Source organism: Arvicanthis niloticus, chromosome 15, assembly GCF_011762505.2.
Source record: "Arvicanthis niloticus isolate mArvNil1 chromosome 15, mArvNil1.pat.X, whole genome shotgun sequence".
Classification (NCBI taxonomy): Eukaryota; Metazoa; Chordata; class Mammalia; order Rodentia; family Muridae; genus Arvicanthis; species Arvicanthis niloticus.
The window spans coordinates 5,463,467-5,490,680 of record NC_047672.1 but is presented as its reverse complement, the minus strand read 5'-3'; the positions used below and the strand labels follow the sequence as shown (position 1 = coordinate 5,490,680).

Here is a 27,214-nt window from a genome sequence, read left to right as displayed (position 1 = left end):
ATACAGTATTTATTATATTTATATACATATATATTGCTGGGATCATAGACATTCATCATCACATCTGGTCGAAACTCACTTTTTTTTTTCCCAAGACAGGGTTTCTCTGTGTAGCCCTGGCTGTCCTGGAACTCACTCTGTAGACCAGGCTGGCCTCGAACTCAGAAATCCACCTGCCTCTGCCTCCCAAGTGCTGGGATTAAAGGCGTGCGCCACCACCGCCCGGCTCACTTTTATGGACTGTGTTTGACAACATTTTTCTCTACTCAGGATTTGCTTTACATGTGCCTGGGGCTAGGGTTAAAGCCTCCATTTCACTCCAAGGTTTCACTGCCAGCTTCTAAAGCAGATCTGTACATGCCTCTTTAGAACCAGATCACAGAATAGCCCTCATATAACAAGGTACTCTGGAGAAACTCCCAACACCTACATGTTTTCTGCTCCTTGGCAATCTTTCTATGGTCTGCTACTATGCCTTTTCTTTATTCTCATGGACTTCAGACAGGAGTCTAGACAGCTGCCAAGAAGGAAAGTCTAGAATAGTGGGTATATTAATTGATATTTACCTTTCCCTTTTCTTTTTTTAAATATTTATTTATTTCATGTTCATGGTTCTTCTCTATGTGCCTCTGTGCCTGAAGCCCTTGGATCCCTGGGATCAGAGTTACAGACATTTTTGAAGCCACATGGGTGCTGGGAATTGAATTATGGTTCTCTGAAAGAGCATTCAATACTTTCAACTACTGAGCCATCACTCCAGCCCCCATTGTACTTTTCTTGATCACCTTCAGTTATACCAAGTTCTTTCATGTCCCAGCCTAGCTCAAGTTTGGGCTGCAGAGCTAGGTCTACAGCCTTGGACTTGTTCCATGTGGGGGCTCTGCTAGCATAGTTTTCATTGTGTATCCACTCTTAATGCAATTTGGAAAATTCAATTACAGATAAATAAAAATGTATAACCTAAAAATTATAAGCAAATATAGTACTTCCTGGGGCAAATGGAACATAAGGTTGAGTTTTGTTTTGTTTTACTGCTGCTTTGGGATTTTTTTGTTGTTTGTTTTTGAGACAATGTCTTATGTGGTCCAGGCCAGCCTCAAACTCCTGATCCTTTCGTTTCTATCGCTCAAGTGCTGGGATTTCAGATATGGACCATCACACCTAACTCTAAGTCCACTTTTTAAAAACACAGCTCACTGACACAGCGTTCCTATCCCTCATTAGCAGTGACAACAGCCTAGGATACTGTAACCCAGATGCTATATTTAAAAACAGATAGCTAACTATTACTATATATGCACACAATCAATCCTGAGGGAGCACCTCATAGCAGCTGGACAAAGACAAAGGGGCTGACGTACAAAAGAAAGCAGGCATGACAGAATGTTGGCATATCCTTATTAGCATTTAAAAGGTCCATAATAAAGAAATCGATTAAAAATGTATATGGACTTTAAAAAGCAAAACACATCAACATAGAGGTCATCTGTTGCATATGGAAAGAAAAGGAAAAGCTCACAAATGCTTAGACTCAGGGAGAGGTTCTCTGGCTTCCTGATCAGATGCTCACCATTTCCACCCCCAAAAAGAGATAGAAAATAGGTAAACAAAGCTAAGTACAAAATGTATCTGTACTCACCAGACGTTTGGAGTCTTCACTCTGTTTGTAAAAGAACAGCAGCTGCCTTACCAAGAGGGTAAGGCTGGGACCATCAGCAAGGCAGAAGGTGCCTCCAGGCTGAGCCGAGTCGGCGCATTGGTCAAATGCACTTCTTTGGATAAAATACTGAAAGTAAAGAAGTCATGTGTCAACATAGTTCTCTATAGTTCTCATGATAGAAATATGCACTGAGTGTTTTATAGGTATGATGACTAACAACTAACAAGTGGTTCCTGGACTATTAGTTAAAGATTAAAAACAAGATGGTAACAAAAACTTCTAACTTGGGATGCTTCGAAGATCCAAAATGTCTATCAACAAAACCATTTCTTCTTTCTTCTTTGGAATCATCAGCTGTCTACTAAATTTTCCTAAAAACTCACCTACTCATAAATCTCTAAAAAAAAAAAAAAAAAAATACAATTATTTATTAGGAAAATGCTATTATTAACACAAAATAATACTGTATCTAAAATAAGTTCTTTCCTCTCAGTTTTTTTTTTTTTTTTCCTTAAAATGACTCTTGCTTTACTTTTCTTTCCTCTTCTTCCTCCTCTTTGTTTTGTCGTTTGAAACAGGATAGCCCTTAGCTTTCCTGGAACTCACTATATTTACCAGGCTAGCCTTGAACTCACAAAGATCTGCCCATCTCTGTGTCTGCCTCCCAATACTAGGACTAGAGAAGTGTACCACGATATCCAATTCATTTTTCTAAATTTTGTTTATTTTCTATATGTGTGTGGGTATTCTTGTATTATGGCATGTTAATGTGAAGGCTGGAGGAGTTGCTTCTCTCCTTCTAACATGTGAGTCATGGAGACTGAACTGAGGTTGCCAAGGTTAGCCACTATTGTCACCTGATGAGCTAACTCTCCTGCCCACTCCTCAGTTTTAAGAACAAACTTACTTGTTGTTTCCTGTCTCTATATCCTCGAATAAATGACTGGATGATTACTGCATTTTTCAATCTTCGTCTTTCTTCCTGAATAATGGAGAAAAAAGAAGGAGCAATTAGCTAAAATCAGTAAAAAAAATGACATTTAGGTTATTATTATTATTGGTAATTAGATATATGATCCATAAACTATAAAATTCATTCTTTTTTAAGTGTACAACTCTCTGAACATACATACATACATACACACACACATTTTTTTTTTTTTTTTTTTTTTTTTTTGGTTTTTCAAGACAGGGTTTCTCTGTATAGCCCTGGCTGTCCTGGAACTCACTCTGTAGACCAGGCTAGCCTCGAACACAGAAATCGGCCTGCCTCTGCCTCCCAAGAGCTGGGATTAAAGGCGTGTGCCACCACAGCCTGGCTGAACATATATTTTAATGATTCATTTTTAATATTATTTTTCTTTGTACATAGGGCCCCTTTGTAGTCTTGGCTGTCCTTGAACAATGATTCTCAAGTCTTTGCCTCCCAAGTGTTGGGATTAAAGGCATGAGCCACAATACCCAGCATTTTTATTATTATTTATTTTTTGATTGAATATTTTATTAATATTTCAGATGTTATCCCCTTTCCCATTCCCCCTACCCAGAAAACCCCATCACACCCCCACCTCCTCCTGCTTCTGTGAGGATATGCCCCCACCCACCCACCCACTCCCACATCCCCACCCTTGAATTTCCCCACACTGGGGCATCTAGTATTCAACAAGATCTCCTCTCCTACCTATGCCAGACAAGGCCATCCTCCACTATATATACAGATGGAGCCATGAGTCCCTCCATATGTGCATCTAGGCTGGTGATTTAGACCCTGAGAGTTCTGGTTGGTTGGTATTGTTGATCTCCCCATGGGGCCAAAAACCCCTTCAGCTCCTTTCTTTAAGTCTTCCCTCTTCTCCTCCATTGGGAACCCCATGATCAGTTCAATGGTTAGCTGTGAGCATCCACATTTGTATATGTCAGGCTCTGGCAGACCTCTAAGGAGACAGCTAGATCAGGCTCCTGTCAGCATGCACTTCCTGGCATCTACATCAGCCTCTGCCTTTGGTGACTACACATTGGGTATGGCCCCACTTCAGTTTCTGTCCCAAACTCTGTCTCGATATTTGCTCCCATGAGTATTTTGTTACTCCTTCAAAGAAGGACCAAAGCACCCACACTTTGTTCTTCCTTCTTCATAAGCTTCATGTGGTCTGTGAGTTGTATCATGGGTATTGCAAGCTTTTGGGCTAATATCCACTTATCAGTGAGTGCATACCATGCGTGTTCTTTTGTGACTGGGTTACCTCATTCAGGATCATACTTTCTAGTTCCATCCATTTGCCTAAGAATTTCATGAATTCATTGTTTGTAATAGCTGAGTAATACTCCATTGTATAAATGTACCACATTTTCTGTATCCATTCCTCTGTTGAAGGACATCTGGGTTCTTTCTAGCTTCTGGCTATTATAAATAAGACTGCTATGAACATAGTGGAGCATATGTCCTTGTTACATGTTGGAGCATCTTCTGGGTATACACCCAGGAGTGATATAGCTGGGTCCTCCGGTAACACTATGTCCAATTTTGTGAGGAACTGCCAGACTGATTTCCAAAGTGGTTGTACCAGCTTGCAATCCCACCAACAATGGAGGAATGTTCATCTTTCTCCACATCCTCGGCAGCATCTGCTATCACCTGAGTTTTTTTTTCCCATTTTTTATTAGATATTTTATTTACACTTCAGATGCCATCCCCTTTCCCCATTCCCCCCACCTTAGAAAACCCCTATCCCGTGCCCCCTTTTCCTTTTTGCATTTATACATTTTTTAAAAAATGTTAATCATAGGCTTTATAAGTTTGGTATTGCTCAATCAGAGGTGTAACCCACTACCCAAACTAGATATATCAACTATCTTTGACTGGTGGAGATACATGAACATCTGCCTCCCTGTGTCCCCCCTTTCTCTCTTTCATCACCTAGCTTCTCCTCTCCTTCTTCTCCTCCTCTTCTTACTCCTTCGCTTCCTCTAAGTACTCCTCCCACCTTAGCTCCTCCTACATATCACCCTTCCTGTTAAAATGAAACTTTTCTCTCAAAATACACTTAGAGCATAATTATGCCGACTTGTACCAGTGAGGTACAAGATAGTCCTAATACCTAGTCCATCATTTTGTTAACTAACCAGAACCTCTGTCATCTATCCTAACTAAAACATTTAGTTCTGAACCTGGCTTTAGGATGAATGTCAGCTGACGACCATCCACTCAAATCTTTTCTCTCAAGGTAAATAGCCAGGATTGGCTATGAGGCTATAAGTTTTCAACCCCGTCAGAAATCCAGAATGACTGAATTAACTATAATTGTGGGAAGCACAAAGCATAGCTTCTAAAACTTAGCCAATTTATAGAGACCTCTGAACACCTGGACACTCCCTCTACTACAAAACGTTGGAGCATCTGTTCTTCAGCCTTCTGGCCCAGGATCATCTGACAGACCTTAGTGCTGCAGAATTATTAAGCTTCTGTAAGGCAAAGGACACTGTCAATAAGACAAAACGGCAACCAACAGACTGGGAAAAGATCATTACCAATCCTACATCCGACAGAAGGCTAATATTGAATATATACACCGAACTCAAGAAATTAGACGCCAAACAACAAAATAACCCCATTAAAAAATGCTGTACGGAGCTAAACAAAGAATTCTCAACTGAGGAAACATGAATGGCCAAGAAGAATCTTAAGAAATACCCAACATCCTTAGTCATCAGGGAAATGCAAATCAAAACAACACTGAGATACCACCTGACACCAGTAGGAATGGCTAAGATCAAAAATTCAGGTGATAGTAGATGCTGGCGATGATGTGAAGAAAGAGGAACACTCCTTCATTGTTGGTGGGGTTGCAAGCTGGTACAACCACTCTGGAAATCAGTCTGGCAGTTCCTCAGAAAATTGGACATAGCACTACCTGAGGACCCAGCTATACCACGCCTGGGCATATACCCAGAAAATGCCCAAACATATAACAAAGACATATGCTCCACTATGTTCATAGCAGCCTTATTTATAATAGCCAGAAGCTAGAAAGAACCCAGATGCCCTTCAAAAGAGGAATGGATACAAAAAATGTGGTATATTTACACAATGGAATATTACTCAGCTATTAAAAATAATGAATTCGAGAAATTCTTAGGTAAATGGATGGAACTAGAAAATATCATCTTGAGTGAGGTAACCCAATCACAAAAGAACATACATGGTATTTACTCACTGATAAGTGGAGAATTGACGTGACAAACATTTCTGTATTAATGTTCATTTTGATTAGAGACCTGTCTGCTCCTGACAGCTTCCTATATTGAATTCTAAGAAGAAATTGAGCTTCTTTGGAGTTACTCCAGTTGTGGTGAGACAACCACTAGACAAGAATTGCCTCTTTTCTTCTACAGACAAATTATTGTCCAGAAAAGGACACACTTGCAGAATAGTCGACTGATTATATCTGCCTAGACAGAGTAATCAGCCCTTAATAATTCTGCAGCACTAAGGTCTGTCAGATGATCACCTGAGTTTTTAATCTTAGCCATTTTGATTGGTGTGAGATCAAATCTCAGGATTGTTTTGATTTGCATTTCCCTGATGACTAAGGATGTTGAACATTTACTTAGGTGCTTCTCAGCCATTCGAGTTTCTTAAGTTGAGAATTCTTCATTTACCTCTGTACCTCATTTTTAATAGGATTATTTGGTTGTCTGGAGTCTAATTCCTTGAGTTCTTTGTATATATTGGATATTAGCCCTCTATGGAATGTAGTATTGGTAAAGATCTTTTCCCAATCTGTTGGTTGCCGTTTTGTCATACTGACAGTGTCCCTTGCCTGACAGAAGCTTTACAATTTTATGAGGTCCCATTGGTCAATTCTTGATCTTAGAGCATAAGCCATTGGTGTTCTGTTAAGGAACTTTTCCCCTGTGCCCAAGTATTCGAGATTCTTCCGCACCTTCTCCTCTATTAGTTTCAGTGTATCTGGCTTTATGTGAAGATCCTTGATCCACTTGGATTTGAGCTTTATACAAGGAGATAAGAATGGATCAATCTGCATTCTTCTACATGCTGACCTCCAGTCCAACCAGCACCATTTGTTGAAAATACTGTCCTTTTTTCACTGGATGGTTTTATCTCCTTTGACAAAGATTACATGACTGTAGGTATGTGGGTTCATTTCAGTTCTTCAATTCTATTCCACTAATCTTCTTGCCTGTCTCTGTACCAATACCATGCAGTTTTTATTACTATTGCTCTGTAGTACAGCTTGAGGTCACGGATGGTGATTTCCCCAGAAGTTCTTTTATTGTTGAAAATAGTATTTGCTGTCCTGTTTTTGTTGTTGTTATTTCAAGTGAATTTGAGAATTGCTCTTTCTATCTCTACGAATAATTGAGTTGGGATTTTGATGGGGATTGCACTGAATCTGTAGATTGCTTTTGAAAAGATGGCCATTTTTACTATATTAATTCTGTCAATCCATGAGCATGGGAGATCTTTCCATCTTCTGAGATCCTCTTCAATTTCTTTCTTCAGAGACTTGAAGTTCTTGTCATACAGATCTTTCACTTGCTTGGTTAAATTCACACCAAGGTATTTTATATTATTTGTGACTATTGTGAGGGTATCATTTCACTAATTTCTTTCTCAGCCTGTTTATTCTTCGAGTAGAGGAAGGCTATTGATTTGGTTGAGTTGATTTTATATCCAGCCATTTTGCTGAAGTTGTGTATCAGGTTTAGGCGTTCTCTGGTGGAAGTTTTGAGGTCACTTAAGTATACTATCATATCATCTGCAAATAGTGATATTCTGACTTCTTCCTTTCCTATCTGTATCCCTTTGACTTCCTTTTGTTGTCTAATTGCTCTAGCTAGGACTTCCAGTACTATATTGAATAGGTAGGGAGAGACTGGGCAGCCTTGTCTAGTCCTTGATTTTAGTGGGATTGCTTCAAGTTTCTCTCCATTTAGTTTGATGCTGGCTACTGACTTGTTGTATATTGCTTTTACTATGTTTAGGTATGGGCCTTGAATTCCTGACCATTCCAGGACTTTTACCATGAAGGGATGTTGAATTTTGTTAAATATTTTCTCAGGATCTAGTAAGATAATTATGTATTTTTTTTCTTTGAGTTTGTTTGTATAGTGGATTATGTTGATGGGTTATTCAATATTGAACCATCCCTACATTCCTAGGATAAGGCCTACTTGATCATGGTGGATGATTGTTTTGATGTGTTCTTGGATTCAGTTTGTGAGAATCTTATTGAGTATTTTTGCATGAATATTCATGGGGAGATTGGTCTGAAATTCTCTTTCTTTGTTGTGCCTCTATGTGGTTTAGGTATGAGTGTAATTGTGGCTTCATAGAATGAATTTGGTAGTGTTCCTTCTGTTTCTATTTTGGAATAGTTTCAAGAATTGGTATTAGGACTTCTTTGAAGGTCAGAGTGAATTCTGCACTAAAGCCATCTGGTCCTGGGCTTTCTCTTCTATTTATTTATTTATTTTTAAATAAAATAAAATAAAATAAAACACGATTTTAAAATAAGACAGGGTTTCTCTGTGTAGCCCTGGCTGTCCTGGAACTCACTCTGTAGACCAGGCTGGTCTTGAACTCAGAAATCCACCTGCCTCTGCATCGCAAGTACTGGGATTAAAGGCGTGTGCCGCCACCGCCCGCCTCCTGGGCTTTTTCTTGTGGGGAGACTTTTAATGACTGCTGCTATTTCTTTAGGAGTTATGGGACTGTTTAGATGGTTTATCTGCTCCTGATTTAACATTGGTACCTGGTATCTGTGTAGAAAATTGTCCATTTCATCCAGATTTTCCAGTTCTGTTGAATATAGGCCTTTGTAGTAGGATATGATTATTTCCTCAGTTTCTGTTGTTATGTCTCCCTTTTTAGTTCTGATTTTATTAATTTGGATACTGTCTCTGTGCCCTCTGGTTAGTCTGGCTAAGGGTTTATCTATCTTGTTAATTTTCTCAAAGAACCAGCTCCTGGTTTTTGTTTATACTTGGTTGATTTCAACCCTCTTGGGTGTATTTGCTTCTTTTTGTTCTAGAGCTTTCAGGTGTGCTGTCAAGCTGCTAGTGTATGCTCACTTCAGTTTCTTTTTGTAGACACTCAGAGCTATGAGTTTTCCTCTTAGCACTGCTTGCATTGTGTCTCATAAGTTTTCGCATGACAAGTCTTTATTTTCATTAAATTCTAAAAAGTCTTTAATTTCTTTATTTTTTTCTTTGAGCAAGTTATCACTGAGTAGAGCGTTGTTCAATTTCCACATGTATATGGGTTTTCCATTGTTTTTGTTATTATTAAAGACCAGCCTTAGTCCATGGTGATCTGATAGGATGCATGGGATTATTTCAATCTTTTTGTTTCTGTTGAGGCCTGTTTTGTGACCAATTATATTGTCTATTTTGGAGAAGGTACCATGAGGTGCTAAGAAAAAGATATATTCTTTAATTTTAGGATGCAATGTTCTATAGACATCTATTAAATTCATTTGGTTCATAACTTCTGTTAATTTCACTTTGTGTCTGTTTAGTTTGTTTCCATGATCTGTTCATTGCTGAGAGTGGGGTGTTGAAACACCCCACTATTATTGTGTGAGGTGCAAGTGTGCTTTGAACTTTAGTACAGCTTCTTTTATGAATGTGGGTGCCCTTGCATTTGGAGCATTGATGTTCAGAATTGAGAGTTCATCTGGTAGATTTTTCCTTTGATGAGCATGAAATGTCCTTCCTTATCTTTTTTGATAACTTTTGGCTGAACGTCAATTTTATTTGATATTAGAATGGCTATTCCAGCTTGTTTCTTGGGACCATTTGCTTGGAAAATTGTTTTCCATCCTTTAACTCTGAAGTAGTGTCTGTCTTTGTCACTGAGGTGCCTTTCCTGTATGCAGCAAAATTCTGGGTCCTGTTTACGTATCCAGTCTGTTAATCTTCCTCTTTTTATTGGGGAATTGAGTTCACTGATGTTAAGAGATATTAAGGAAAAATGATTGTTGCTTTGTTATTTTTGTTATTAGTCATGAAATTATATTTGTGTAGGTATCTTCTTTTGGGTTTGTTGGAAGATTACTTTCTTGTTTTTTTCTAGGTTGTAGTTTCCCTTCTTCTGTTGGAGTTTTCCATCTATTATCCTTTGTAGGGCTGGATTTGTGGGAAGATATTGTGTAAATCTGGTTTTGTCATGGAATATCTTAGTTTCTCCATCTATAGTGATTGAGAGTTTTGGTGAGTATAGTAGTCTGGGCTCGAATTTGTGATCTCTTAGGGTCTGTATGATATCAGCCCAGGATCTTCTGGCTTTTATAGTCTCTGGTGAGAAGTCTGGTATAATTCTTATAGGTCTGCCTTTATATATTACTTGACCTTTTTTCCTTACTGCTTTTAGTATTTTTTTCCTTTGTTTTGTGCATTTGATGTTTTGATTATTATGTGATGGGAGGAATTTCTTTTCTGTTCTAGTCTATTTGGAGTTCTGTAGGCTTCTTGTATGTTAATGGGCATCTCTTTCTTTTGGTTAGGAAAGTTTTCTTCTATAATTTTGTAAAAGATATTTTCTGGCCCTTTGAGTTGGAAATGTTCACTCTCATCTCTACCTATTATTCTTAAGTTTGGTCTTCTCATTGTGTCCTGGATTTTCTGGATATTTTGCATTAGGAGCTTTTTGCATTTTGCTTTTTCTTTGACAGTTGTGTCAATGTTTTCCATGGTATCTTCTGCACATGAGATTCTCTCTTCTATCTCTTGTATTCTGTTGGTGATTCTTAAGTCCATGATTCCTGATCTCTTTCCTAGGTTCTCTTATCTCCAGGGTCGTCTCCCTTTGAGATTTGTTTATTGTTTCTACTTCCATTTTTAGATCCTGGATGGTTTCAATTCCTTCAGCCGTTTGCTTGTGTTTTCTTGCAATTCTTTAAAGGATTTTTGTATTTCCTCTTTAAGGGCTTCTACCTGTGTTCTCCTGTATTTTTTTTTTTTTAAGGGAGTTATTTATGTCCTTCTTAAAGCCCTCTCTCATCATCATAGGAAGTGATTTTAAATCTGAATCCTGCTTTTCCAGTGTGATGGGGTGTCCAGGACTTGCTATGGTGGGAGAACTGGGTTCTGATGATGCCAGATAACCTTAGTTTCTGTTGCTTATGTTCTTGAGCTTGCCTTTTGCCATCTGGTTATCTCTAGTGCTACCTGCAGTCACTGTCTGTGACTGGAGCCTGTCTTTCCAGTTATCTTGCTTGTGTAAGAACTCCTCAGAGTCCAGCTGCCTCTGTGATCCTGAGCTCCTTCGTGGAAGAGCTCCTGGGACTCAGCCTTCCTCTGTGATCCTGAAATCCTGCTGCTCTGAGTACAGTGGTTCCTCTAGGATGGGTCAGAATATGGTGTCTTTATGGGAGCAGACCAGCTAGGAGTCTGCCCCAGCCAAAAGTCACATTTTTATTTTTTAATATGATATATCTGTGCCTATGTTTGGGTAGATGCAAACATAGTCAGTACCGGTGCCCTCAGAGGCCAGAAGCACTGGATCCCCTGGAGCTGTGGTTACAAGCGGTATTGGGAATTCTTGAACACTGAGGCATTTCTCCATTCCCATCCATCAGTGAATATATTTCTAATGCACTGAATATTATGTAGCTATTACCATCCATCTTTTTTGTTTGTTTTGCTTTGCTTCTTGAGACAGGGTTTCTCTGTGTAGCCTTAGCTATTCCAAAACCCCGTAGACCAGGTTGGCCTTAAACTTAGAAATCTCCCTGCCTCTGCCTCCTGAGTCCTGGGATTAAAGGTGTGTACCACCACGGTCTGGCCTTGTATTTTATTTCAGGGCATTTCATTATTCCCAAAAAGAAACCCCTTACCTACTTTATTGGTTACCCCTCATTTCTTGCCCAGAGCTCCATGCCATTATTCATACGTTTCTCAGTAGATTTTCCTAGCCTGTGCATCTTATACAATGTAATCACTGCACCTATAGTCTTCTCTCTCATCTTTTTCACTTGGCATGGTGTTTTCAGTATTCATACACTCTGTAGCATGTGTCAGCACGTCATTCCTTTTTATGGCCAAATAACATTTCATTATATACATTTCTTATATTCTGTTTATCTGTTCATCAGCTGGTAGGCAATTGCTCTGTTTCCACAGTGGGTTATTATGAACAGTCCTGCTATCAACATTATGTTCACCTTTCTTGAAAGATAACAGGCGTGCATATCTTGAGTACAAATCTAGGAGTGAAATTAACATTTCTATGACAATGTTTTCTAAGACAACTACCTCCATTTTACACTCCCATCACAGACATATGAAAGAAAGGGCATAGAAGCAGAGTATCAGACATACTACATACAGAACTTCCTCAAACCGTGGAAAACACCAACAAGTAAATACCTTTCCTGATACAGCATTTGAATATCAACTGAGGGCTCGACTTTACCTGTGCAACTGGTTGGTGATCTGTCTTATCTGGAAGTAAGAAATGCTGCTGTGAGGACAGACCTCACAGATAAATGTCCTAGACAAAAATGTCACCAGTGATGAGGCTGGAAATTTGTTTCTGTTACTAAGAATGTTCTTCCTTCAGCTTACACAGCAACAACCTCTATGCCTTCAGTATCACTCACACCCACACTGTCCTTCTCTCAGGACCTTACCTTCGGTGCCCATCTATCTCAGCCTCCTCAGTGAGTAGCCATGACTCTATGGTCTTAACAGCCCTCAATACCATCTTAGTCCTTGGTGTTACGTGACCACTACAGAGTGGAGTCCTTATCTGTCTTGTTTACCAAGTATCTCCAGCAAACACAACAGTACCTAACAAGCCACAAGTTCTCAGACATCTATTAAATGCAAGAGTAAAAGTTGTTGAAATAACAAGATCCAGGGCAGTGGTGGAAGCAGGCAGATCTAGTTCTAGGACATCCAGGGTTACAAAGACCATGCCAGGACTACATAGAGAGACCGTGTCTTAAAAATACATACATACATACATACATACATACATACATACATACATACACACACTAAGTAAAATAACAAGACCCAAAACTCTTATCTAGAAAAGCAAGCCTTACAATGTAAGTTGTGATTAGCCACCAGAGTTATTTGAATTAACTATCCCCAAAAGATGTAACATCAAAGTCAGACATCATGACACACAACTTCAATTCCAGCAATTCAGGAGGCAAGAAAATGAAGTTTAAAACCAGCCTAGGCTACATGGCTAGGCTGGCAGGAAGGACAGGAAATAAGCATTTTAAAAACAAACAAAACAAAAACAAGAAAAAGAATGTCATTAGCTTTTCTTTTAATCCTTTTCATAAATAGCTAAGACAAGTATCTTTCTTTCTTTCTTTTTGTTTGTTTGTTTTGTTTTGTTTTTTCGAGGCAGGGTTTCTCTTTGTAGCCCTGGCTGTCCTGGAACTCACTCTGTAGACCAGGCTGGCCTCAAACTTAGAAATCCGCCTGCCTCTGCCTCCCAAGTGCTGGGACTAAAGGCGTGCGCCACCACCGCCCAGCCTAAGACAAGTATCTTAAAGTTGAGTTTTCTCCTTATATGAAGCAGTGTATATTAAGCCTTTCTAGACCTTCTGGAAACCTTATAAGCAAAAAAAGATAACCAAAATCCTACATTTCTTTACCCAGAACTCAGCTTCAACTTAATCTTTTCCTACAGTGGTTCAAGAATAAAAAACTTACTCAAAAAATTGAACACATACAAAACTGTTGCAAAAGATAAACATATATAACATACGAACATGCAAAGCAAAGCTTAAAAAACACAGAAAATGTGTCTGTAAAGAGTAATATAATTAAAACTATTACCTCTCTCTTGCGTCTTTCTTCCTGAGTGCGATGTAAAAGAGAAGCCTTTTCTTCCTAAATCCAAAGAAAGACAAGATTAAGATAATTTTAAGCCTTGAAAACATCATCATACAATGATTACAGAATGTTTTGGCCCAAAAAGGATTCCCAAAAATCTACTTAAAGTTAACACGCCCTGTTTTTGCTAACATATGGTGAGTCCTATATGCAAATGAATACTGTAAAGTCAGCATATGTTGACACACAAACACATTAGATAGAACTAAGCTTCTCTATCAATATGTAAAGCTAAAGGAAACTATAGTTTCATCACAAAAAACTTCAAACAGAAGCCTTTATCTACCATATGTCCAAAGGCCATACAATTTGCTTTAAACTTACTAAAATAAAGGATTTCCCATTTTTACTAAAAGTTGTTTTTGAAATTGGCCTTTAAAAATCTTTAGACAAAGAAAAGCTTGAAAAACAGTATCTCTATCAATCAAAAACTGTTCTTTTTCAAACTGAGCTCCCTAATCTGAATATGACTTTTCCACTTTTCTATACAACCAGACTCCCAGCAGGAAACTAACACAAGGTCAGCATTAAATCTACACGCTTTCGACTTGTGGACTTTATCTGCTCTCAAATCATACGGAACATCTGTCAAAGCACTTAGTTGCCCCCTAACAACACTTATCCGTAACAGTTCCTGTCTTGAATTTATGCCTTGATCCTGTCTGTCATCTACCAGCTTTAGTTTTCAACATCCATCAAGATTTAAGTGACATTACACAATAATGGTAGTCATTATATTTTAATCCATAGGACCAGGTTTATCTCCATGACTCCATACTTACACAAATAACTAATAAAGGGGGGTGGGGTGGGGAGGATGGGCAGGATCCAGTCTTCACTACAACTAGTGAATAGATAGAGCAGGCCATCAACTCCAGCTTGGAACAACCCAGAAGACACAATACAACTATTCTGGTAGTGTTAGCAAAAACAAAGTGCATGCATTTATTTGAAGAAAAGACCTTATATATCTATGGTGGAATATGTACACTTGTAATAAACACATTGAACAAAATACATTACCTTTAAAATTACATTTTAAACCAGACAAAGGCCCATAATCTGAGCTACTAAAGAGGTTAAATTCAAGGCAAACCTGGGTAACTTAGTAAGACTTCATCTTTTAAAAAAAAAAAACAATGGTGGGGCAAGCTGGAGATATCTATCTTACTGCCATTATAACATGTATTATTAAGCCCCCAGTTCAAATTCCAGTACTACCAAAATAAACTTAATTGTTAATTTTGTTTTTTTGAGACCAGGTTTCCTTCTATGTAGACCTGGCTGACCTCAAACGCACAGAGATCCACCTTCTTCTGCCCCCTGAGTGCTGGAATCAAAAATATACACTACCACACCTGTTAAAATAATTTTTAATTAAATTAAATATCAATAAGGATTATATGAGGTGTCATTCTATAGGAGCGGTCCACTTTGGGGTTTTTGTTGTTGTCTGTTTGGTTGCTTGTTTTGTTTTTGTTTTGAGACAGGATCTCACTATGTAGACCAAGATCACATTGAATTCACAGCAGTCTACCTGCCTCTCTAGATTAAAGGTCTCCCAGTAGGACCTGGAGCTCCCTGATTTGGCTAGGTTGGCCGCCACCAAAAGTTCCAGGGATCAGTCAATCTCCACCTCACCAGTACTGGGATTGCAAACTCATTCATTCATTCATTGCCACCATGACTGAGGATCAAACTCAGGCCCTCATTTTTATATGGAAAGCACTTTTTTTTCAATTGAGCTGCCACACCACACCCCAGCTCCCAAACTGTAACACTACCACTTGGGAGATAGAAGAATTAGAAATAAAACTAAAACAAAACCAGACAAACCAGACAAAACCCTACAGTCCTGAAACTTGGCATCCTCCTGAACAAAAAAGGGCTCTGGCAGCTTCCAGTGTGAAGAGAAGCAGGTACCTGCCTTCACAAGCCTGGAGCTGTCATCTGCCTTTAACCAGAGTGGACACTCCATGCACTGGCACTGTTAAGTGTTCCTGCACAGAGATCAGGAATGCTGCCTACAGAAAGAAGATTTGTTTTGGATAGTTTCCAGTATTGGAGGACAAAAGACCATATACCCTCTTGTTTAGTCAACACATTACCTTTGCCTTTCCTGTCACACCACGCTTTAGTCATGAGTCATCAATAGACAGCAAAGGATTTCCTCTAGTTTAGGGATTTAGAAATGGCTTCACAGCCTTGGTTTATTCAGTAAGGAGACCATCAGTCCAGTCTATAACAGGATGCTCCTTCCAAGAGAACAGATCAACTGTCTGCCCTGGAGAACATTGGCTCCACAATCTGGTTCTGTCTATCTGTAAAATGCAACTGTGTCATCAGGGAAAAAAGAATCTTGTCAGCTATCTTATTTGCTTTGTCACAAGTCATTACTTCCAAACCTAAATTTGGCAGCAAATTAGTAATTTTGCAGCCAGACTTTTACAGATCAACAGGATCTAAGAGATCTTGAAATGACCACAAAACTTGTGAAGGTGGTTTTCCCTGGAATTGGGGTACATAATAGGACAAGTTCATTTTCTCAGCCACTGCATTAAAAAAAAAAAAAATCTCAAAAAGCTCAATCTACTTGTTGACTTGTGTTTTTCCTTTTTAGCTAGCAAGTTTATGTAAGAAGGACTAAAAGATACCTCCAAAGAGTCAGAAATGTGATGGCGATACACCAACTAGCCTACTCATTATCAATACCACTGTTTCTATAACCATCTTCACCATCAGATTTTAAAAAGAACTATTTTCCTTTAATATCTAACTTGTATCAGGGTCAGCAGTCAACAGGTATGACTTTAATTTCCAATGTGACTCATACTAGTAAGAGTGCAGTTTTACCATGAGGCTGAGAATGAACCAGCCTGCAACAAGGCAAACAGAAATTCTGATCAGAATCCACAAAGTAGCACAGGGCATGCAGCTCCATCCTTTAGTGCATCACTAAACCACACCTACTGAACTTTTTGTTAAAATCTGAAAATAAATAAATATAATTTAATTACATCTCAATGCAGAGGATGACATTCTCTAAAACAGCTGCAAAGCTTAGCTTGTAAATTTGATCACAAAATTCCATTTTTTTTACAAAGCAAACCATCAAGATTCAAGACAAATCACAAAGTGGGAACAAATATTTGAAACAGCACAAAAATGACCTTTTATAGCATTCAGTAATATATGAAAAGCAACAACAAAAGAGAAAGATCAGCAAAAGTATATGCAACCCATAAAAAATGTATCTTTTAAACATTAGAACTTCAACTCTACTTATTTTAAGAAAAAAAAGTAAAAAATAATAAATAAGGATTTCTTATTTCTATATGTGGAAGAAATATCAAATACGAGTCTTTTCGAGTCTTTTCTAATACTATAAAGCTTGTGTGTAGGACAAGGAATTTAAGATCTTTTTGTCTCCTCCACCTTATAAGACTTGGAACTATTCGAATCTTTCTCATTCAGTAAAACCTCTGTTTACTCAAAGGCCCAGTGCTCCATTCACATTCCCCACTTCCTCCATTTCTTATGCACCAATTCTTTCAGACTATTCAGACAATTGAATAAGACTGTGAGGTAGATTCTAGCCAACTGGCAAACACAGCTGCCACTTTCCTTAGTATAAAAACCAAATCCACTTCCTGTCTTGGTGTATATTTGCTCTTCCAGAGCATACACTCTTGGTCCAAGTATTGTGTTTACTCCATCCAGATACTTCAGTAAGAATGGTGGTCTCTTTCTTTGTGATCCTGAATTTATTTCTAACATGTATTTGGGATATATAATGATAACTAACGCAATGTGCAGGGCAGACAGGAAGAACAAGCTCTTTCATACACTGACATAACTTCCTCAGAGGTAACTTAGAAACACTCAATCCAGGGGGCTGGAGCGATGGCTCAGTGGTTAAGAGCACTAACTGCTCTTCCGAGAGGTCCTGAGTTCAATTCCCAGCAACCACATGGTGGCTCACAACCATCTGTAATGGAATCTGATGTCCTCTTCTGGTGTGTCTGATGACAGCTACAGTGTACTCATATGTATACAATAAGTAAATAAATCTTTAAAAAAAAGAAAGAAAGAAACACTCAATCCAAAGCTTGTACTTAGAAGTTTCACTTCCAGGAATTTAATCTATAGACGGTAATGATATCACAAGAATATTCCTTTAAGTGTTATTTGAGTTAGAGAGGGGAGAATACTGCCCAGTATGGTAGTGCACATCTCTAATGTCAGCATTTGGAAAGCAGTTGACAGGAGGGTGGCTACAACTTTCAGAAAATCTGGGTATAGAGACAATCAAGTTTCAGACTAGCCAGGACTTCTCAATGAGACCTGTCTCAAAAACAAACAAAGGAACCTAAACCAATCAATCTTGAAAGAAACTTTAACAGCCATTTAAACCATCAGCAGTGAGAACACACACTGACTCAGAACAACGCAGTGGATCTGCCTGCTCTACCCTTCTCCTAGCTGGATTATTAAAGGAAAAAGACAGGCACTGGGGTTCAAGGAGCACCAGGGTGTGTTTTAAACAAGGAGAGAAATGTGGACACCTACATGATTAAACAAACAGAAGACAGCCGTAGGAGGCTGTGGAAAGTCCAGAAGCAAAGTCTGAAAAAGAGAAATAAAAGCTGGGAGGAAAGAAAAGGACAGAGTGAAAAATTAAACAGACTATTTTTTTTCTTTTATTTTCCATCATTGAAATTATTGCTCATGTAAACTAGTTATTTTCTTGCTTTTTAATCTTTTATTGCACTTATTTACTTTTTTTATTTTTTGTTTTGAGACAAGGGTTCTCTGTGTAACCCTGTACACTAGGCTGACCTCAACTCATCCATCTGTTTCTGCTTCCTGAGGGCTGGGATTAAAAGTGTGTGTCACCACCACCATCTGGTAATTATTAATTATTTTTAATTCAGAGATACTCTTTCCTCTACCTCTCAAGTACTGTCATGCACCATCATACCTTCACTACTCTCTTGAATGTATTAGCTTCATTTCCAACAGAACCACTTCCAAGATGCCCTCTTAATTCCACACGCATACCACAACATGCACAACCTCACACTTTGAAGACCATTAACAAAAACTAGAAATTTATATATAGGATAAATTTGTGAGCATGCATGCAAGTGTCCTCTCCTGCACATGCACATATGGGGGCCAGGTTAACTTTGGGTATCTACCTTTTTTTTTTTTCCTGAGACAGGCTTTCACTGAACACAGAGCTCCCTGCTTTGGTAGTCGGGCTAGCCAGCTAGTCCTGTGGATTCACCTGTCCTTTCTCTTAGCATTACTAGCGAGGGTTAGTATGGTAGTTTGAATATGCTTGCCCCAGAGAGTAGCACTATTTGGAGGTGTGGCCTTGTTGGAGGAAGTGTGCCACTGTGGGCCTGGGCTTTAAGACCCTCCTCCTAACCAACTGGGAGCCAGTTTTCTCCTAGCAGCCTTCAGATGAAGATGTAGAACACTCAGCTCCTCCTGCACCATGCCAGCCTGAATGCTGCCATGTTCCTGCCTGAATGATAATAGATTACTCTGAACCTGTAAGCCAGCCCCAGCCCCAATTAAATGTTGTCGTTATAAGAGTTGCCTTGGTCCTGGTGTCTGTTCACAGCAGTAAAACCCTAACTAAGATAGTTAGTTACAGGTATGTTGTAAGGAACATAATAACTTAAACACCTTTTGTGTGACTCGGTAATGGTTTCTAGCCATACTCCTGAGACACAGCTTTGCTAGCATGTATACTGATACCCATGAGCAAGAGGACTTCAGACTCTGTGATAGTCAGGGTCTCAATGACCACTGAACTTCTGGCTCTGGGGCTGGCCTACCTCACAGAGCAAACTGTTGGTTTATACTTGCAAGGATCTCCTGGGAGCTCCACCAGTGCCACCTTCCCAGCTCTCTACAACTAAAGGACTTTATGGAGGAAGTTGGTTGAGCTTACAAGTTTCTGAAGCATCCTTACCAGAGAAGATTCTCCGGCATTTCTGGAGAATCTGTAGCAGCATTTCTCCCTGTTTAGCTTTTATATTAGCATGATATTATTAAGGAATGTTTGTGAGAATAAACGGAGCATATTCAAAAGACAATCTTGTGTTGACACCCCAATTGCTTAGCACTTTACAGTCCCATGTTCTTTGTACCCACACCCACCACCATACCCAATTCTTACATATATTCTGGGGATCCAAACTCATGTTTTCACACTTGTGAAGCAGGCACTTTACCAACCCTTACCTGAGCCACCTCCGTAACCCTGTAAATATGTTAAAACAAGGAAGGTTCATACTATAGTATCAACAATCCTCATTATCAACAATTATAGTTTCAGGGACTAGAGAAAAGGCTCAATGGTTAAGAGCATTGGCTACTCTTCCAGGGGAATCTGGTTCAGTTCTCAGCACCCACCCAGGATCTCACAATAATCCATAACTCCAGTTTCAGGGGATCTGATATTTTCTTCTTAGCACCACACACACACATGGTAAGCAGACATACACACACAAAACATTCACATAAAATGTAAATATTATAACTTCATGTCATGGTAATCATGTCTTTAGGTCAAGCACTTCTGAGACAGAGGTGGGCCTGGTATGTACAGAGTTCCAGGGATACATCGACTTTTTTCAATTAAAAAAAAAAAAAAAAAAAGGTACACAACTAAGCCACAGTTCTCAGGGTATTTTTGACAGTTTCATCCTTTATAGTAAATACTTCCAGAACACACAGGTGACATAGGCACCAAGCTATTTACCAGAATACTAGAGCTTACTAGCATGACTAAACAAATTAATTTAGGGGTAGAAAGATGACTCAGCAGTTAAGAGCACCAGTTGCTCTTATAGGTTTAATTCCCACCCACAGCACCCACATGGCAGCTCACAACTGTCTGTAACTCCAGTTCCAGGGGATCTGACACCCTCACAGGCACATGAAACACCAATGCACATACAATTTTTAAAAAGTTTTTTTAAAGAATGATATAATTAAGATTAAGGCTACATCATAAGGAAACCATAGTCAGACAAATTTAGAGCCAAATCCTCCTTTCTCTACTTTACTACAAGTACAGTAGTACTGGAAGCAAGAAGGCTGAACATCACTGGCCCACATTAGATTGAGAACACATCAGAGCTCAAGCATCATGGCTTAGTGCATGCTGTTCAATTATCCTTGACTGAACACTGTCTGCTTCACAGAAGAGTCAGTGAGAGAGAGCATCCTGCAGAATGGACAACTGAAGGTAATATAAAAACAGTCCTTACAAGATAGGATAGTAGGGCTGGAAAGATGACTCAGCAAGTAAGAACACTTGTTCTCTGAGAGGACCCAGGTTTGGTTTTTAGTACCTTCATGTTTCACAGCCATCCATAACTCTAACGCCATAGGATCTGAAGCCTTCTTCTAACCTCCATAGGTACAAAACACACATGCAGTACATACATACAGGCAGGAAAACACACATTTTTTTAATCTTAAAGAAAATTAGCGGACAAACAGGATTATGTAAAACTAAACAAGGGGGCTGGAATACACAGCAAAGCAGCAGAAACAAAGAGACCCTGCCTCAAACTAAAGTAGATATCTTCTGATTTCCACACATTCACTGTGGTATACACAACCACCCCCCCCCAAACACACACACACACACACACACACACACATATACTGTTGTATGAATTTTCCTAGAGAACCTGAATAAATGTCCATTCACTGAAGATTGATACCAAAAAGAGACAAAAAAAAAAAAAAAAAAAAAAACCACAAAACAAAAGTCCCCAAGTTCTATCAAAATCTAACTCGATTTCGGTAATCTAATTAGTTTACAAGATTGCTCACAGAAATATGGAGAGCTCAAAGACAGCTTCATCGCCAAAAACCTCATCCATCATGGATCTCACAAAAGTGGCATTTCTGGGGCTCTCTGCAGGACATGTAGGCCACTCAACAAATTGGAAAGTCTCCTTAGTATTTATATAACCTTGAGGAGCAAGGGACTGTGATGGTTTGTATATGCTCAGCCTAGGGAGTGGCACTAGTGGGTGTGGCCTTGTTGGAATGTGTCACTGTGGGTGTGGGCTTTAAAACCCTCATGCTAGCTGCCTGGAAGTCAGTATTCTGCTAGCAGCCTTCAGATGAAGATCTAGAACTTTCAGCTCTACCTGTACCATGCCTGCCTGCATGCTGCCATGTTCCCACCTTGATGATAATAAACTGAACCTCCGAACATATAAGCCAGCCTCAATTAAATGTCCTTTACAAGACTTGTATTGATCATGGTGTCTGTTCATAGCAATAAAACCCTAACTAAGGCAGGGACCTTGTGAATCTTACAGGTTTTAGAAACTTCCTGAGAGTTTTGAGTTGTTTATTTCCCTCGCCTTACTGACCCTTCCTCTAGAATGGAAATATTTTATTTAGGATTGTCTTAGTCAGGGTTTCTACTCCTGCACAAACCATCATAACCAAGAAACAAGTTGGGGCGGAAAGGGTTTATTCAGCTTGCACTTCCACATTGCTGTTCATCACCAAATTAAGTCAGGACAGGAAGCAGGAGCTGATGCAGAGGCCATGGAGGGATGTTACTTACTGTCTTACTTCCCCTGGCTTGCTCAGTTTGCTTTCTTATAGAACCAAAGACTACCAGCCCAAGGATGGCACCACCCACAATGGGCCCTCTCACCCTTGATTACTAATTGAGAAAATGCCTTACAGCTGGATTTCAGAGGCATTTCCTCAAGGGAGGATTCTTTCTCTGTGATAACTCCAGTTTGTGTCAAAAACCAACTAATACAAGGATTTGCTACACAACACTACACACATACCCAAAATAAATAAGTAAAATATTAAAATAAAATGAAAACTTTTTTTACAGCAAAAGAAACCATGAACAAAAAAGGCAACAACTTATAGAAAAGAAGAAATAGTTGACAAAGGCTTAATGTTCAGAACATATACAAAAAAACACCCAAAGCCAAAATACAACTTTGAAATAGGCAAGTTATCTAAAGAGACAGTTCTCAAAATATAGCCATATGAAAAAAATTGCTCACACCAGGCATTCAAGCACATGAGAGGCTGAGGCAGATGTAGTATCTCTGAGTTAGAGACTAGCCTGGTCTACAGAGCAAGTGCCAGGACAACTAGACACAAAGAAACTGTCTTAAAAACAAAACAAACAAACAAAAACAAAAAAGAAAGAGGGAAAGAAAAGAAAAAATAAAAAACTGTTCAATTATTAGCCAAAAAAGACATACAAATCAGTTTTGAAGAGACGGTTCCTTGGTTAAGAGTACCAAAGGACCAGAGGTTGATTCCCAGCACCCAACTGGCAGCTCACAAAAACCAGTAACTCCAGTCTCAGTGTATTTGACACTATTTTGGGGCCTCCATAAGCAGCAGGTATGTACATGGTGAACAAACATACATGGATGCAAAATTCTAATATATATTAAAAATAAAGAAAAGTAAAGAAATCAAATTTTAAAAAACCCACGAACAAATATATTCCCTCCAGTTACAAAACTATTGTCAAAAGACAATAAATGCTAATGAGAAGACAAGAAAAAAGTCTGTTGGTGGGTATGTAAACTAGTATGGCCCTTTTATGTACATCAGTGTAGGGGTTCCTCAAAAATTACATACAGATTTACCACATACACACTACCAACTATTACATTTTGCAAAAGGAAATGAAATCAGCATGTAAAAAATGTCTACAAGTCCTCTTATTGCAGCATTATTCACAAGGGCCTAGAAAGAAATCAATCTAGGTGCCAGAGGCAGGAAGAAGAGGCAAATGCAGGCAGATCTGAGTTTGAGGACAGACTAGCATACAAAATGAGTTCCAGGACAGCCAGAGTTCTTACACAGAGAAATCCTGTCTTGAAAAGTCAAAAATGAATGAATGAATAAATATTTTTTTTAAAAAAATGAGGAAGATGGTGGGAATATAACCACACTGTTAGAGCACTTGCCTGGTACATTTATGAGGCCTTGAGTTTGATCCTCAATAGCAAAAAAAAAAAAAAAAAAAAAAAGCAAGCAGCTTTCAGCCAGCCAGCCAGCCAGCCAATAAGGGAATGGCAATGCTCCATATACTGCATGTACTAAAATGGCATTGTGCTTCATAAATGCATACAAGAGTGATGGTTATCTTTCTTGAAACTTTAAAATTGGTTAAAGACTTTAAAATACAAGCTCATTAATACTACTAAAAAACAAGACAAAAAGACAATATGGGTGATACTAACTTTGGTGAAGAAATTTTAGACACATCAGAGACATAAACCATGAAAAAAAACATAAATCAAGCTTCATAAATAGTAAAATTTTCTGCTCTATGAAAAACATCATTAAAACAATGAAAGAAGGGCTGGAGTGATGGCTCAGTGGTTAAGAGAAACGACTGCTCTTCCAAAGGTCCTGAGTTCAATTCCCAGCAACCACATGGCGGCTCACAACCATCTGTATGGGATCTGATGACCTCTTCTAGTGTGTCTGAAGACAGCTACAGTGTACTCATATACATTAAGTAAATAAATAAATAAATAAATAAATAAAAAAAGAATGAAAGAAGAGCCAAGACTGTGAAAAATATTTACAGAAGACATATATGAAAACAGACTTGTACCTACAGCACACACAAAAAGGAAATAAAGAACAGTAAGAAATCAAACAACTTAGATACTTTATCAAAAATATACATATGGCAGCCAGATGTGGTGGTGCACATTTAATGCACTTACAATCCTAGCACTTGCATCTAATTTCTGCACTGAAGAATCTGGAGTTTAAGGACAGCCTGGGCATATATCAAAATTCTGTTTCAAAAAACCAGGGGCTGGAGATACAAGCAGTCTACCATGTACAATACTCTGGGTTCAGTTTCCATCCAACATTGCAAAAGAATATTAAGAATAAAAGGAGTGCTCATTGGTATTTACCCAAATTCAAAACTTATATACACACAAATGTTTATAGTGGCTTTATTCAAAATTGCCCCAAATTTGGTAGAAATCATCAATACAGCTGAATAAGACACACCTTGTCTTTCAATACAGCTGAATAAGACAAACTGGTACATACCATGAAATATTATTAAATGGGAGAAGTGCTATCAAGCTACAAAACATAAAATTGTTAAGTGTAAAAGGTCAATTTGCAGGTCTAGGTGTGGTGGCTCACACTGAGAAGCTTTAAGGAGAGTTGCTGCAAATTTTAGGCCAGCTTGAGCTACATAAGGAGAGCTTGAATTAAAAAAATTAAAAAGACAATATATAAAAGTCAAACCACAGAAAACGTTTTTTAACATCGATAACAGAAACCAAAAAGACTGTGGTAAATAGAGAACTGTAGTAAAATTGAGAACTTTGTTCCTACTCAAACCACTCTTTTTTTTAATAAAGACTTATGTTATATATGAGTACACTGTAGCTGTCTTCAGACTCACCAGAAGAGTGCACTGGATCCAATTACAGATGGTTGTGAGTAACCATATGGTTGCTGGGAATTGAACTCAGGACCTCTGGAAGAGTTGTTAATGGTTGTAACAGCTGAGCCATCTCTCCAGCCCCAAACCACTCTTAATATATGTAGTATACTGTTAATACAAAATAAGATGCAGGCTGGTGGTGGGATGGCTCAGCAGGTAAAAGTACTTACAGCCAAACCTGACATCCTAGTTTGATCACTGGAACCACACAGAAGAAAGATATAACTGACTTCTACAAGATGTATATAGGCGTGCACTCGCATTCACATGCCCACATAAATGCACATACACATAAGATAAATATTATTTTAAAAATGAAATAAAATAACTAGCAAGGCATGGAAAGATATGGAGGAACCTTAAAATGCATATAAAAGTAAAAGAAGTTGTTCTGAAAAGTCTGTGCTTTAGGATTCAAACATTGACATTTTGGGGAAAGCAATTCTATGTAAACAGGATTGCCAAAGGTAAACAAAAGGAGGGCAGTGGCTAGGCTGAGAACAATGGGGTTTAAAGGCAATGGGAACTATTCTGTATGATGCTGGGTTAGGGTTAGGTCATTATAGTAATCATTTATCAGAATCCTAAAAGCACTGTGAACTTCAGCTGACGATGTTACACAGGAACAAATTCGACACATAGGGACTCTACCATCTGCTCTACTGTCTGTAGGCTGCTTTGGAGGACAAAGCAAGAGCAAACATTGAAATGACTATAATTCAACTACCACTATTAGATTAAGTAGCTATGAAAACTTGCAAAGGTAACCTTAGAAGTTGCAAAGGTAATGTTAAAGTCATTCCTCCTACCTACAAATTTCCTACATCCACATATACTCTCACTTTCAATCTGAAAGTAGTTCCCAATACATACCGCATACACTTGGTTTTTCTAGGCTCTTCCCTGTATTTTTACTCCTAGCCTCCCCTCACCTTGCTTTGTCCCATTCTGTAAAACTCAGCCAAGTTGTCCTATCATCCAAACCTTCCTTAGACTTCAAATTCTTTCTCCCTGCCATCCATTCAATTGTCTTGTCATTTACAGAGAGGCACTGTACACCACCCTCTATTCTTTGCCTAACTGCAGTCTTGATATCAGTCTCCCTAGGTTCACAAGTTGTGATACTTCCAGTTCCAAACTTGAATCAGCAACTAAGCCACCAGTTCACTGTCATCGCTCATACCTTCATGTCTTCTCAGATTCCTCTAGTTCCACACATGCCTGAACCCCACAGGAACGTTGGCATTCATTCCTCAAGCTTTGCTCCCCTGTAGTCTCCTAGCTTAAGCACACACCTGGAATAATCTGTACTGAAAGATTCCCTCTCCTCATCCCTCAGAGTTGAGACTCAATTCACAGGTGGAAACCATGAGCCAGCCAAGAAGATTTCCTCTCCAGACACTCAGGAATGGAGATCATGGCACTCAACCAGGAAATCATACATGGGCACTACTTGTCTAGAATGAAACAAACGGACAGGACCTATATACAGAGACCATGTCAAGCATGCGACTCAAAGAGGACAGCTGAGCTGAACCACCCTGGTACTGGCAGCATGGGAACTGGACGGCTCTTGACTTGTACATTCTATGAAATATCATGCCTCTCACAGGCTTTTCGTTTGCTTGCTTTTCTGCACTTAGTTTTAGTGGATTTTTGTACTTGCAATCAAGTGACTGCTAAGATGGTCTTCTATACCCACACAAAGCTGCCAATGACCTGTGCCATCAGAATGCATCCTGATCTCAGAAGCACTGACTCGGAGCTGTGCATGTTGCTGCATGTTGCTGCGTTCCGTCTGTGATTCCAGCACTCAGAAGGCAGAGGCAGAAGGACTGTACATAAATAAAGTTCCAGGCCAGCCAGGATTACAGTATGAGATCCTGTCTCAAATATAACAATATGCAAGTATAGAATATGATAGAACTGAAGCAATAGAACCCACCACACACCTACTTCAAACTTTCCACACTGTCCCTTCAAACCCATCCTACTACTTCCTACCTTTCTAGAGCAAGTCAAGCAATTCTGTTTCTGTATTAGCCTGACAGAAACACAAAAACAAACAATCAAACAAACAAACAAAACAGTCATTAGTGCACCATAACTTTTCAAGGTGCAAGTCTTATCTCCCCAACAAGACTATAAAGTCA

The 27,214-nt window shown here is 38.9% G+C and overlaps 1 protein-coding gene across 3 annotated transcripts in view; it reads right to left on the bottom strand.

The window, feature by feature from the left end:
- The window catches only part of Ube3c (ubiquitin protein ligase E3C), a 112,435-nt gene that overhangs the window by 79,936 nt on the left and 5,285 nt on the right, over positions 1–27,214 (bottom strand). For all 3 annotated transcript variants that reach the window (XM_076913291.1, XM_034519053.2, XM_034519054.2), the window contains exons 2-4: positions 13,487–13,540; positions 2,568–2,642; positions 1,640–1,786 (exon numbers count right to left, since the gene is read on the bottom strand). In XM_076913291.1, coding sequence (XP_076769406.1) covers positions 1,640–1,786; positions 2,568–2,642; positions 13,487–13,540 — 276 coding nt within the window. The remainder of the gene's footprint in view (positions 1–1,639; positions 1,787–2,567; positions 2,643–13,486; positions 13,541–27,214) is intronic.